Genomic DNA, 15,458 nt, shown 5'->3' on the forward strand with positions numbered 1-15,458 from the left:
TGGTCGTAGCAGATGGGGACGGATCTGCCACTCGTGCGTGAGTGCGAAACGCCTGCTCAGCTGGTCTGCCTTCACATTGTGAGCGCCTGGTAAGTACGAGGCTTTCAAGATTATATTGTTGGCGATGCACCAGTTCCACAACCGGACTGCTTCCGCGCATAAGGCACGGGACCGAGCTCCTCCTTGCCGATTTATATAAAACATGGTGGAGGTATTGTCTGTACTGATCCCGACTACTTTGCCTTGTATATGGTCTTGAAAGTGTCTGCAGGCGTTGAACGCTGCTCTGAGCTCCAGTATATTTATGTGCAGTGACTGCTCCGTGGAGGACCACAGCCCCTGCATCACCTCTTTGCCCATGTGTGCTCCCCACCCTATGAGGGAGGCATCTGTAGTAAGAAAAACCGATATTTGTGGTTGGTGGAAGGGTACCCCTGTTAGCAAGTTCTTGGGGTTTACCCACCATTGCAGGGATTTGCGCACCTCTGTTGTGGGCAACACCACCCTGTGAACGGCGTGTGCTGCCGGTTTGTATACGCTCGCCAGCCAGTGCTGCATGCTGCGCATGTGTAACCTGGCGTTCTGTACTATGAATGTCGCTGCTGCCATGTGGCCCAGCAGCTGTAAGCACGTCAGAACTGGCACCGTAGGGCTGAAGGTGATGACTTGCACGAGGGAGCCGATGGCCCGAAAGCGTGTCTCTAGTAGATACACTCTCGCTGTAATAGAATTTATGCGTGCCCCTATGAACTCTATGTCCTGTGTGGGGTCTATCTTTGATTTTGCCAGATTGATAACCAGGCCGAGCGAAGAGAACGTGCCTGCTGCGACGTGTATCATGCGTAGTACCTCCTCCTTCGAGGCCCCTTTGAGTAGGCAGTCGTCCAGATACGGGAATATAAATACCCACTGTCTGTGCAGGTAGGCTGACACCACTGCCGAGGTCTTGGTGAAGACCCTGGGGGCCGAGGAGAAGCCAAACGGTAGGACCTTGTATTGAAAATGTTCTTTGCCTACCATGAACCGGAGGAATCGCCTGTGAGCCGGATGGATAGTTATGTGAAAATACGCGTCTTGTAAGTCGAGGGCTGCGAACCAATCTCCATCGTCTAGTGCCGTAAGGATGGAGGCGATTGTGATCATCCGAAAGCGTTGCTTGCGCAGGTACCGGTTGAGGCCTCGAAGATCTAAGCTGGGCCTCCAGCCTCCTATCTTCTTCTCCGTGAGGAAGTACCTCGAGTAGAACCCTTTCCCTTGCAGTTGCTCCGGCACTCTTTCCACTGCCCCTATGAGCATGAAATGGTCCACCTCCTGCTTGAGCCTCGCTACGTGGGAGGCCTCCTGGAGGTGGGGCCTGGGTGGAGGTCGTGGCGGTGGGAGCGACTCGAAGGGGATGGCGTACCCCGTGGCTATGATCTCCAGCACCCATTTGTCTGTGGTGATCCTTTGCCACTGGTCATAGAATGGTCGAAGGCGATGGTGGAATAACCGCTTCGGATGACCTTGTGCGATGGTAGTGATGGCGCAGCCCTGGATCTGTGTGTCAAACTTGTGGCCTTTGGCCCTGCCCCGAGGACGCACGGCTCTGTTGGGAACGTCGCCTGGGAGTTCTGTACTGCTGGTGCTGTTGATGTCGCCCTTGCTCATAACCCCTGTGGTACTGGGGACGCTGTTGCTGGTACTGGTAACCGTCTTTGTTGAGGGTAGTACTTTTTCTTTCTGTATGGAGGGGTGTAAATCCCCAGGGTCCTAAGTGTGGCTCTTGAATCTTTACTGGAATGAAGGACCGAGTCAGTTGATTCAGCAAACAGCTTCTGCGAGTCGAAGGGAAGATCGACTATCTTTGCCTGCAGATCCCTCGGTATACCCGAAGTCTGGAGCCAGGACTCCCTTCGCATCACCACTGCCGTAGCTGTGGAGCGTGCTGCTGTGTCCGCAACATCCAGGGCGATCTGAACTCCCGTCCTCGAGGCCGCGTAGCCTTCTTGCACGATGGCCTTGAGCACCGGTTCCTTGTCCTCTGGAAGCGAGTCCATGAGGGAGGTTAACCTAGTGTAGTTGTCGAAATTATGGTTCACTAGATGCGCTGCGTAATTTGCCATTCGCAACAGTAGAGTGGAGGAGGAGTAGACCTTTCTGCCGAACAGCTCTAGCTTCTTGGCATCTTTGTCTGTTCCCCCTGTCTTGAATTGAGATGTCTTTGATCTTTGTTGCGACGACTCCACCACCAAGGAATTTGGTTGTGGGTGGCTGAACAGGAACTCCATGTCCTTCGCCGGCACGAAGTATTTCTTATCCGCTCTCTTGTGGACAGGCAGAATAGTCGCGGGGGTCTGCCATATCATAGTGGCGGACTCCACGATTGCTTCATCAAGCGGTATTGCTATTTTGGAGGAGGCCGGAGGTCTCAGATTTTTGAGGAGCTTATGGTGTTTCTCTTGCACCTCTGCTGTCTGGATGCCTTGCGTGAAGGCCACCCTCTTAAACAGCTCTTGAAACTGTTTGAGATCGTCCGGAGGATGGACGTCCCCCGGGGCCGTAGCCTCGTCCGGGGAGGAGAGCGAGGAACCACTAGGGTACGCCTCCCTGGACCCTTCCGGTTCCTGTTGGTGATGGTACATCCGCTTGCTGGAAGCTTGCAAGGGAAAATCTCGGGGTTCCATAACCAGTTCCCCCGAGATACTTGAGTCTCTGTCCCCGTTCACTATTGCCCTCGGGGATACGGGACCGTCTGTGGGGATCTTTCCCTGGTAGACTGCCGGTGGTGTCTTTGCCCCGCGTGATAGGGACGACCATGGCAGCATGGGCACTGTTCTTGGGAAGGTGACCTGGACCACTCCCTTGGTGCATACCCTCTGCGTCTGGGGGAGCGAGATCGTCGAAAGACCTGGGACACTGGAGAGAGCGATTTGTGATATTACTCCAGCGGCTCAAACCCCACGAAGGGTGAAGGTGGTCCCAGCCAGGGCGAGGCTGGTTGTAAAAATGGAGACGGGGGCTCCGGGTAGGCTAGCGGGGACTCCTGCCTTCTAGTTGCAGTCTGCAGCATGAGCAGAGGGCTGAGAGAAAGCAACTCTGCAGCCCTGTCTGGAGAGGGGCTGCAGTGCCTTGTTTTGTGTGCAGCCCTCCCCCTCCCTTGAGGGGGTAGCTCCGCCCCCTGACATGTAGGGGATCTCGGCCCCATCCGCGCCGCGCTCAGCACGCTTATAGGCGGTGCCGCACGGGCAGTGTCCTCCGGTGCCTGCAGGCTGCGTGCCTGCGCGCTCTGCACCACCGGTTCCCCGGGGGTCGGTGCCGCTGCCTGCGGTGCCGCCGGTACCGGCACTTGTTTAGCCGCCGCCCTGCCTGTGGTGCGGGGCGGCTGTTTGATTATCGGAGGCTGAGCCGCCTCCACGTGGCTCTCCGTGCTGCCACCGACCAGCTGTTGCTGCGGCTGGGGGCTGTGCGCTCCTCCCGTCCCGCTCGCTGTTGCTGCCAGCAGGGATCAGGCTGGGGAGACTTTCCTCCGTTTTTGCGCTGATGGGGTGAGGGAGGCAGCTTTCCTTTTATGGGCCCCGGAGGGTCCCTCCTGCTGCGGCCGCTCCGGCACGTCTGGCTGGAGGGCCTTGTCGAAGAGCAGCATTTTAAGCCGCATCTCCCTGTCCTTCCTTGCTCTGGCTGTTAATTTTGCACAGAAGGAGCATTTCTGCGTGACATGGGACTCCCCAAGGCACCTTATGCAGTGACTGTGCCCATCAGACGCTGGCATTGCCTCTCGGCAAGACTCACATTTTTTGAATCCTGAAGAGGACATTGTTGGTGAGTCTTTTAGTTGTTAATGGGGTATTTAGCACCTTCTTTGTGCTGTTTTCCCCCTCTCCGATAGCCTGCCGTGGCAGGAGGGCTAATGGCCCTAGGCTCCTGGCCTCCGGTGCTCCGCTTGTTACTAGGACTGGACTGAATGCCGTCCCGCTTGTTGTTTCTTGTTTTTTTGTTTTTGTTTTTTTTTTGAAAATAACAACTGGCTAACTTAACAGTAGACTAAGAACTTGAAAACTTTAAAGAAAAACAATTAAAACCATTGAATACGCTAACTTGGCCGTAGCCTAGTCAGATTCCATCTGCAGCCGACGGCGGTTAAGAGGAACTGGCGGGGACCGGATCGCGCACGTGGCCAGGAGCGCGCAAGGGAGCGGCGCGCACCGGCGCATGCGCGTTCCGGCAGAAACTGCTTGGAAGATCCGATCTGCGGCGCCAGGCGAGCCCGACACCTAATGTGGAGCACCCACGGGGACACTCGAAGAAGAACATTTAGTTCAAGGAAGATAAGGTCATTGCAGAGAAACTAAATGAATTCTTTGTGTCAGTCTTGGAGGCTGAGAACATGAGGGAGATTTCCAAACTGGAGCCAGGGGACAAATCTGAAAGACTACCCCAGACTGAGGTGGCTTTAGAACAAACTGATAAACTAAACCAGCCCTGGACAAAGTAGGCTAGTGAGTGGGCTGCATGAGTGGCCCTCCATCTCAGAAGGCTACAAGACCGTCATAACAAAGATGGTCTCCTAGGATAGGGTATTTTGCTAACTGCACTTGCGTACCTGGAAATTGCCGGGTGTGTTAAACCACAGCAGGACTTTGACAGGATGCGGAGGAACTGCTCAGTTCTTACTGTTAATGTTGCACGCAGTCAGCATGCACCTTACTTCATTTACCATCCCTTTACGTGTATGTCACTTTAGTATTACAGGAAGGAAAAACTATATGGATGGAAGCCAGTGGAATCTGGCAGCCTTGCATGTGGGCAACAGTAAGTAAAATGTCTCATGGGCCACACACAGAACCCCAGTGGGCCACAGGTTGCCCACCACTGAACTAAACAGAAATAAGATGCTGAGCCCAGATGGCATTCTCCCAAGAGTTCTACAAGAACTCAAATAGGAAAAGCAGAATTACTAACTGTGGTTTGCAACCTATCCTTTGAATCAGTTTCTGTACCAAATGACTGGAGGATAGCTATTGTGATGCACACTTTTAGAAAGGGCTCTAGAGATGATCCTGTCAGTTACAGGCCAGTAAAATGAACTTCATTCAATACCAGTCAAATTGGTTGAAACTATAGTAAAGAACAGAATTGTCAGCCATGTAGAATATAATTTGTTAGGGAAAAGTCAATATGGCTTTTTTAAAGGGATATCATGCCCCACCAATCTACTAGAATTCTTTGAAGGGTCAACAAGCATGAGGAAAAACGGCTGTCAGTGGGTATACTGGATGTACTTAGATTTCCAGAAAGATTTCACAAGGCCCATCACCAAAGGCTCTAAAGCAAAGTAAGCTGTCATGGGAAAAGAGGAAAGAGCCTGACATGGATTTGTAACTGGCTAAAAGGTAGGATACAGGGGACAGAAATACATGGTCAGTTTTCAGAAGAGAGAGAGGTGTCTCCCAGGAGAATGTAGTGGGACAAATTCTATTTAACCTATTTACAAATGATCTGAGAAAAAGATATAAACAGTGAGGCGGCAAAATTTGCAGATAATACAAAACTGCTCAAAGTCCAAAGTAGACTGTGAAGAGCATCAAAAGGATACCACAAAACCAGCTGACTGGACAACAAAATGGCAGATGAAGCTCAGTGTTAATAAATGCTAAGTAATGCACATTAGAAAACATAATCCCAACTATACGTAAAAAATGATGGAGACTACACTGGAGTCATTGTAGCTAGTTCTCCATGTGCAGCAGCAGTCAAAAAAGCAAATAGAACGGTGGGATTCATAGGAAAAAGACAAAGAATAAGACAGAGACTATCTTATTGTCTCTCTCTAAATTATGGCATGCCCACATCTTTCTGCACTACTCTGCTAAATCAGTGCTTTAAAATATTTGAACAGTCAACTGAACAACTATTTTTCAAGCCAGTCAAAGGCCCAAGACTATATAAAAGCATGAATCCAGTACAAGAACCCTTTAATCATCTCAGACTAGAGAAAGTGTGCCAGTATGTAGTTTTTAAACTGGTTTCATGCACATCCCTCTCTCTTCTGAGTGCTTCTGAATAAAGTCACCTGTTTCTGAAATATTTTCTATTTTGATTTGATTTTTTTGTGCTTCTGTCTCTTTTTACTTTGTACGAAAAAAACAGAAACATAACTATCCAGTGTGGTGAGTAACTGATCTGTTCCATCCCTGATACCAACAGGACCTTTTCAAAGCAGTATGCATGGATTTAACAGAGTCACTCTGCTATTAAATTATTGCATTGCCGTTGTAACTGTTAGTCCCATGATGGTGTCTTGTGTATTGCTACTAACGACAGTCACAAAGCAAAAGCCCTCTGCTTTGCTCAAACATTCTACCCCCAGAAAATTTAAGGTGAGTTTTAGAATTTCTTTTTCTCTCGATAAAGTATATTTCTTGCTTCTTTTAACACGATTACATTCATACATCAGGCTAGCAGTTGTACTGAGTTCTATGTGAAAGAATGCCTTGCAGTCATTTATGATAATTAGCTCACTTAAGTATTTGTTACACTTCATACTTGCAAATCCTTTTGATGCATTAAAAGTGAATTTGATTATGCTGTGGTTTAACAAGGACTCTGCTCACAATATATTGTACCAAATCAATGGACCATGTTACTATACAATTTCAATTTATAGAAAAGACAATATATTAACAGGGTTACAAAGATGCCTGAAACTTTTGCCCAGTTAGGGCCTGATCCTGCACCACTGCACTCCAGTTTGCAAATAACTTCAACTGAATCATTTGCTTAGGGAATAAAGTGATGGTCCTGCCTATGCCACAAACTGCAACCAAGATAATACCCTTACTATATATTCGCATTAGGGGCTCAAAGTACTCCAAAGGAAAAGGTTTTAACAAAGACTATGGTACAAATAATGATTTAATACATACGAAAGCTCCATCAAATCCTTCTGTGACCATGAACAAATTAACCCCATTAGAATGAGACGACTGTTTTTTCCTTCTCTTAGGTCAGGTTTCTGACAAACCATCAGTTGTATTGATGGGTCACCCATTTATTTATGGCATGCAGTTTTCATATAACCTAACTCAAATCCAGCCTTGGTTAATAATGAATAGAAACGATTAATTTTGATAGCTGTTCTGTGGCCCTAAAAAGGGAATCAATCATGGTCACCTTTCCAGAGTTCACACCATCAAAGAGTGTAATAATATACATCTCAGTGGTTGCCTAAGCAGAGGACAAGACAAGATGCCCAGAGATAAAACCTCTTCATGCTGCTAAATGTCTCATAAGGTCCAGAACAAAGAACACCATGGGTGTTGTATAGAAGCTTGTTCTATCACTAGCCAGAAGATGGATGCATACCAATTTGAAGGGCAAAATATTTTATATAAAAATAAATGCTTGGCTTCAAGAATTAACTCTTGTAAAGCATGCCAGAAATGAAACAAATCTCTTTAATGTGTTCAAGCCCAGCAAATATAGTTTACCCTCCATATTCCCTTACCTGATTTGCTTCAATGAAACAGGCATTTTGATTTGCTGATAATAATCGGGATACTTTTTCTTGGAAGGCAAATGGAAAAAGGGTTCTGATATCAGTTGACCCTGGTTATTTCGGCAGTTTCTAACCGTATCATAAAGCTGATAAAGAGGGTTAGAAGTATCCATAAAGGAAGTGATGCTCTCTGCTTCAGATTCTCCTTCTTCATAACGGGCAGCAGCTGGAAAAAAAGAAAAAAAGTAAGTAGAGCAACCAAAGGACAGACAAATAAAGCTCTCTGGTGCTTTCACTGTTTGACAATAATAGACAAGGTCATGTCTGACCAGCAAGTGAAAGAATTTACCCATTTTGAAATACTCAGATTTATAACTCTGGGGCTATATCTACACTAGCACGCTACGTCAAAGTAACCTATTTCGACGTAAGAACATCGAAATAGGCTACTTCGACACGTATCGTCTACACATCCTCCAGGGCTGGTGCCGTCGACGTTCAACATCAAAGTAGCAATGGAGAATGTAGAAAGGAGCCACCCCAGAAGGAAACGCAGAGCGTCCACACACACAAGCACTTCCCGTCGAAATAAGGGACCAGCAAAGCCCCAAGCCACTCCCTTGAAGGGCCCCTCCCAGACACACTCGGCCTCCACAGCACGAGATCCACCGAGCCGACAACCGGTTGCAGACCCCGTGCACGCAGCATGGACCCCCAGCTGCAGCAGCAGCCCTGGGCTAAGGGCTGCTGCACGTGGCGACCACAGAGCCCTGCAGGGGCTGGACAGAGCGTCTCTCAACCCCTCAGCTGATGGCAGCCATGGAGGACCCCGCTATTTCGACGTAGCAGGACACGGATCATCTACACACACCCTACTTCAACACTAAACATTGAAGAAAGGCGTTATTCCATCTTTGGATTGGAATAGCAATTTCGACGTCTCGCCGCCTAACGTCAATTTCAACATCGAAATAGCTCACAGCACGTGTAGACATGACGTGTACTATTTCGACGTTGTGCCAGCTACTTCAAAGTAGCTGGCTAGTGTAGACGCACCCCAGGAGGGACAGTATATGCTAGCTGCTGTTTCTGGATGTCCAGGCCAAATGGCCAAAACTGTTCTATCTACACATATGATCCAGTGAGTTAGGACAGTCAGTCCTGTACTGTTTGCTATGAAACTGATCTCCCCTAACAATGTCAAAGTCAGAAGAACTCAGGGGAACTTTGACTTGGCAAACAGATTGCACACTTTATCAGACATGGACCACATTCCTTTGACACTGCCAAATGGGATTATTGTAACGTGCTGTATTTAAGAATACAAACTAAGACCACTAAAACACAAACTAGTGAAGAAAACAGCTCTCTGTTTATTTAATAACAAGACAACAATATTAAATCACGATTATCTGCCATCATGCTGAAGTGCTGAATTCTGTACTTTTGTAAATACAAATGTCTGTAAATATGAGTAAAGTAGAGTGACGCACACAGAAGTGTTACAATATATCTTGGACATGAGCAATCCACGGTTGGTGAGGGCATAGTATCTGCTGTGTAAAAGAAAGATGCTGAAGGAATGCTTTAGGAAAAGATGAATAATCTTTCAAAAACATAGGATATATTCATGAACCAATTTTAAGAAGGTTACAAATTCCTTGTGTTAAACATATATATGTTAGAGATCTTTAGAACTGCTAGAATGTGAGAGAAATTCTAGAACATGGCATGGACGACATGGCACTCCTCTTACAATCTCTAGACATTCAGGAGCACACAGCAACTTGATTACCTTCCCCACAGGAATATTTTTTAACTGAGGTGTCCCAAGACAAAATACTAATGGACTAAAGGAAAAATTCTTAGGACAGCCCAAAGAATTCAAACAACATACTAGAAGTTCCAATACAGGGACCATAGAGAGTTTGAATACAATGTTAGAGCACTTGTGAAATAATCATCCTCTCTCTCAAACTTATATAACTGCAAGTGCATATTGGAGATTGAATGACACATCTGCAGGAGTTTTTATTTTCTACCCACAAAAGTTTAATAATAAAAAAACCTGCAGTTTTAAAATGTCCTCCATTCAAGGATCTCAGGGTACCTTCTAAAGTATTAATTAAGCGAGGCTCAAAATCCTGCAACACAGGGAAACTGAAGCTCAAACCTAAAATCACATTTTCAGAAAACAGTTACTAATTTTAGAGACATGCTCTAGTGCCAACAAAAATCAGAGGCTTGATGCAGGAATCACTTGGTGAAGTTCTGACCTGTGTCATGCAGAAAGCCTGACTAGAAATCCTAACAGTCCCTTCTAGTCTGTGTGCACTGATTTAAGGACTCTCAATGTGAGACAGTTTATACCCAGTTTCAGATGTACCAAGGATCTGCCACTGAAAGTTCTGTTGTAAGTGATTAGCCTAAGGTTAAACTGTTAAATGAACAGCAAGTGGAAGATCAGGAAACAGAATTTGCTGCTGGATTGGAAATCAGTAAGCAGATGATCAGGTTTTCACACATACTTAAGGGAGTTTGATTTATTTTGAACTTAATAACTTAAGCTATCTATGTGTGTGTGTTGAGAAAGATTCTCTTAAGTTTCTCCTTAAATTATCATACCTGGACTGAAGAGCTTATTCTAATAAAAGATACCACAGAGGGTGCAAGAGAGACTACAAAAAGACAGTGTTATCCTCTGTAGGACTTATTCATGCCACTTTACTTTGATTGAGCAGCTAACTTAGGATCTAAAACATGTTTACAATGGTATTACCCTCTCCTTCCAAATCTATAACCTTCAAGACAGAGTCATGAAGCAACATTAGCAAGGTTACATATTTATTGCAGGACAATAGTACAGAGACTGTATCATAAACTATATGGAAAAAGGCTGCCTGTACAAATTCACTAAACCCAGAAGACATCTAAATAAGTAAATTATTATTTCTTTAAAAATATTTTACTTTGCCTCTCTGTTTAAAACAGCTTATAATTTTTTTGTAAAAAATATTAACATCTATAAAGAGATTTAAAAATACAAAAACTCCAAAAGGATATAAAACCTACTACAACCTCTCAAAAGAAAGTGCGCACACACAAACTCAAACAACCACAAAAGTACAAGAAAAAGGGAGGTTTTAACCTGGTGCCAAAACAATGCTAATGTTGGCGCCATGCAAATATCCCAGGGAAGAGAATGCCACAGCCTGGGAGCAAAGGCTGAGAAGACCCTGCTCCGTGTTGATGTTACCCATATCTCCCTTAGTGGGGAGGAACAGTGAGCAAAGCCTCCCCAGCTGGCCTCAGTCCCCGGGGCAGGTTCATATGGGAAAAGACAGTCCTTTAAATACTGTGGATCCAACACATTTTAGGGCTTTATAACTCATAACCAATACCTTAAATTGTTCCCAGAAACCTACTGGAATGGAAGCCAGTGCAGCTGCCGGAGAACTGGCATAAAGTGCTCTGCATAACAAGTGTTAGTTAAAACTCAGGCAGCTGCATTCTGGACCAGCTGAAGTTTCCGAAGACTCTGCGAATGACGTCCCGTATAAAGTGCATTACAATAATCCAGTCGAGATATGACAAGAGCATGGATCACTGTGACCAAGTCATGCTAATTCAGGAAGGGTCACAGCCGGCAGATCAGATGAAGCTGCCCAAAAGCGCTCCTAGCCATGATAAAAAAGGGTCCAGGAGGACTACCAAGCCACATACCTGTTCTTTCACGGGAAAAGTAACCCTGTCTAAAATAGGTACCATGCCGCATTCTTGAACACATGGTCTCCTGATCCGCATGACCTTAGTCTTATCTGTATCCATCTTCCACTTATTAGATCACATCCAGTCCATCATCACCTCCAGACACAGGTTTAGATCAGTTACCACCATACCTGATTCTGGTGTTACAGGGAAATAAATTTGGATATCATCTGCATGTTGGTGGCACTGTCCTCCAAAACTCCTTATGACCTCTCCCAGCAGCTTCATGTAGATGTTAAACAGCACAGGGGACAAGATGGAACCTTGCAGAACTCCACAGCACAAATGCCATGGGGTGGAATGACAGCTCTCTAGTTTCATGTTCTGAAAACACCCCAACAGGTGACACCGGAACCACTGCAAACCAGCACCTCCGATACTTAACTCCCCCAAGCATTGCAGAAGGATTACATGGTCAATGGTAACAAAAGCCACTGAGAGGTCCACAAGAATTAACAGAGACACACTCCCCCACCTACCTCCTGGGTATGTCATCTATCAGGGTGACCAAGGCGATTTTGGTTCCAAAGCCTGGCCTAAAACCAGACTGAAATGGATCTAAACAATCTGTTTCTTCTTCCACAAATGCATGAAGTTGCAATGCCATCACTTGCTCAAGTGCCTTGCCCAAGAATGGAATATTAGCACCTGAGCGAGAGTTATTCAAATCATATGGGTCCACAGACGGCTTTTCAAGTAGCAGTTTTGTCACTGCCTCTTTCAAGGCAGCTAGAACTACACCAGATCTAAAAGAAGCATTTATAATCTTCTGGAACCAACCAGTGATCCCTTCACAGATTTAATAAGCCAGAAAGGGCAGGAGTCGAGAGCACGTGGTCAGACACACTCCTCCAAACACCTTGTTCCCGTCCTCAGTCTGCAGTAACTGAAACTGTTCCAAAGAAGAAAGACTCGATGGTGTGCTCAACATATTCTGCACCCTCCTTACATAGCAACCAGAGTTCAAGTCAGATCGAATGTGAGCAATCTTAGCTGCAAAGTGCTTTGCGAACTGATCGCAGCGAGAAGCTGAAGGTGCCTTCATTTCATCCTAAGTGCCAGATTGTAACAGGCCCTTGCACCACTCAAAACAGTTCTGCTGGATGAGTTTGTGCAGATGCAATACCGATGGAAAAACAGTTTTTCTTCACTGTTAACACAGCTACAGAGCAAGCTCACAATTCAGCTCAAATCCACAATCAGTCAGACTCAGCTGTGGTTCTCCCCTAGCAGCATTCTAGCCATTGCACAGATAGTTTTGCTGCAACAGCTCCCCAGGGAACCAGGGAGCGAATCTGGCTTGACTAACTCATAGAGGGCACTGAGGAGCAATCATTCAACTGCCCGGGCTACCTCAGTGTTCCACATATTGACTAGGGCATTAACAGGACCATTTGCCATAACAGCTGAATAATGTCTCAGGGACCTCAAAAAGCCCTCTGGGCCCATCAGCCTCTGAGGGAAACCATCTTAACCAGTCCCCAGCCTCTGCAGAGGGAAGGTCAACAGTTAGTCTACATTTGACAAGGTAGTGACCAGTCCCTGACAAAGGAGCGTAACCACATCCCTAATCCCAAGAACGCTATCACCCTTAGTTCAAAAGAACAGATGGTGCGTATGACCTGCAACATGCGTGGGGACAGTTATGTCTCGGGATAGTCCTAACATTGTCATAATATCCATAAAATCTTGGGCTGGACCAGACAGGACAGCCTTGGTGTGAATATTCAAGTCCCCCAAGACCAAAAGTGTCGGGGTCCTCAGCACCACATCTGAGACCACCTTGGCCAGCTCAAGCAGAGCATCTGCGATACAACGAGGCGGACAGTATACAAGTAGAACACTCAACCTATCCTGGCCATCCAAAATCAGGTAAAGCACGCAAATCTCACACTTTGTTGAACCAAGGTCCTCGTCAGTGAGATTGTAACCCGATAGACAAGTGCCACCCCACCCTGACCAGCAAGCCGCAACTGGTGCTGTACCAAGAACCCAGCCAGGCACCACTGGGAAAGGCCAACAGCTCCCTCCACTCCCAGCCAGATCTGTCATACAAGCCAAGTCAGCCCTCTCATCCAGTATTAAATCCTGGATGACAGTTGTCTTGTGGGATACCGACCTGGCATTCAGCTACAGCACCCTCAAGCCTGACAGCCAGATGTGAAGGTTCCCAGAGTCATTAAAGCTGGGAACAGGACCGAAACAAGGAATTGTACACAACTGTCAAAACCTCGTTCCTCTTGGCTTGCCATTCCCGATCTTATTACCATATCTTCCATCTTCCCCTACCTTTTAAAGTATAATTATAACAGTATAATAGTTAAGTATTGGAGGCACAGCTATGGGTACCCGCATGGCCCCTCAATATGCCAATATTTTCATGGCTGACCTGGCTGACCTGACCATCGCTTCCTTAGCTCTCGTCCACTCACACGCCGTCTCAACTTATGCTACATTGATGACACCTTCATCATCTGGACCCATGGGAATGAGACTCTGGAGGAATTCCACCGGGACTTCAACAACTTTCACCCCAACATCAACCTCAGCCTGGAACAATCCACACAGGAGATCCACTTCCTGGACACCATGGTGCTAATACACGATGGCCACATCAATACCACCCTGTACCGTAAGCCTACTGACCGCTACGCCTACCTTCGTGCCTCCAGCTTCCATCCCAGACACACCACACGATCCATTGTCTACAGCCAAGCACTAAGATATAACCGCATTTGCTCCAACCCCTCCAACAGAGACAAACACCCACAGGATCTCTACCAAGCATTCTTGAAACTGCAATACCCACCTGAGGAAGTGAAAAAACAGATCAACAGAGCCAGATGTGTACCACGAAGCCTCTTACTACAGGACAAGCCCAAGAGAGAAGCCAACAGAACACCACTAGCCATCACCTATAGTCCTCAGCTAAAACCTCTACAGCACATCATCAGGGATTTACAACCCATCCTGGACAATGATCCCCCACTTTCACAGGCCTTGGGAGGCAGACCAGTCCTTGCCCACAGACAACCTGCCAACCTGAAGCAAATCCTAACCAGCAACTATACACCGCACCACAGTCACTCTAACTCAGGGACCCATCCATGCAACAAACCTCGTTGCCAGCTCTGCCCACATATCTACACCACCAACACTATTACAGGACCTAACCAGATCAGCCACACCATCGTGGGTTCATTCAGCTGCACATCTACCAATATAATTTATGCCATCATGTGCCAGCAATGCCCCTCTGCTATATACATCGGACAAACTGGACAGTCTCTACGTAAAAGAATAAATGCACACAAATCAGACATCAGAAATGGCAATATACAAAAACCCGTAGGAGAGCACTTCAACCTCCCAGGCCACACAGGAGCAGACTTAAAAGTAGCTATCCTACAGCAAAGAAATTTCAGGACCAGACTCCAAAGAGAAATTGCTGAGCTACAATTCATCTGCAAATTCGATGCCCTCAGCTCTGGCTTAAACAAGGACTGCAAATGGCTGGCTAAATACAGAAGCAGCTTCCCCTCCCTTGGTGTTCACACCTCCAGATCAACTGCTGGTAGTAAGCCTCACCCTTGCTGACTGAGCTAACCTTGTTATCCTCACCCTTGCTCTGGCTTATTTATACCTGGCCCTGCAGATTTCCAAGACCAGCATCTGATGAAGTGAGTCTGTGCTCACGAAAGCTCATGCTCAAAACTTTTCTGTTAGTCTATCAGGTGCCACAAGACCCTTCGTTGCAATATAATAGTTGTAACTGAACCACACACAGGCTGCGTCTACACAGCCCCCTTCCTTCTGGAAGGGGCATGGTAATGAGCAAAGGGGAATATGCCAGTGAGGTTTGGATTTTAATATCTCGCGCCTCAGTTGCATAGTCCTGCAAGATTTCGCTTCCGGAAGAGCCCCTTCCAGAAGCTGCAAAGCCATGCAGACAGGGCCCTTCCAGAAGGAACCCTGCTTTCCAAAAGCCCCTTATCCCTCAAGCAAAATCTTATGGGGCTATGCAAATTAGGCACAAGATATTTAAATCCCATGCCTCATTTGAATATTCCCCTTTGCTCATTACTATGCCCCTTCCAGAAGGGATGGGACTGCATAGACACAGATAGACAGAAAAACTAGACCCTTATATGCTTTTGTATACCTAAAATTATCAGTCACCCATGCACAAAATGAAGCATGAAACCAGTCAGGTGAT

At 46.6% G+C, this 15,458-nt stretch overlaps 1 protein-coding gene and 1 long non-coding RNA gene across 14 annotated transcripts in view; one reads left to right on the forward strand and one right to left on the reverse strand.

Moving 5' to 3' along the window:
- Nucleotides 1-15,458, reverse strand: part of PBRM1 (polybromo 1) — a 119,386-nt gene that overhangs the window by 67,698 nt on the left and 36,230 nt on the right. For all 13 annotated transcript variants that reach the window (XM_075006000.1, XM_075005991.1, XM_075005998.1 and 10 more), the window contains one exon: nt 7,484-7,700. In XM_075006000.1, coding sequence (XP_074862101.1) covers nt 7,484-7,700 — 217 coding nt within the window. The remainder of the gene's footprint in view (nt 1-7,483; nt 7,701-15,458) is intronic.
- LOC142019308 (uncharacterized) overlaps nt 1-15,458 on the forward strand; it is a 39,530-nt gene that overhangs the window by 13,222 nt on the left and 10,850 nt on the right. The gene's annotated exons all lie outside the window — the stretch shown is intronic.

This window comes from Carettochelys insculpta, chromosome 11 (genome assembly GCF_033958435.1).
Source record: "Carettochelys insculpta isolate YL-2023 chromosome 11, ASM3395843v1, whole genome shotgun sequence".
NCBI lineage: Eukaryota > Metazoa > Chordata > Testudines > Carettochelyidae > Carettochelys > Carettochelys insculpta.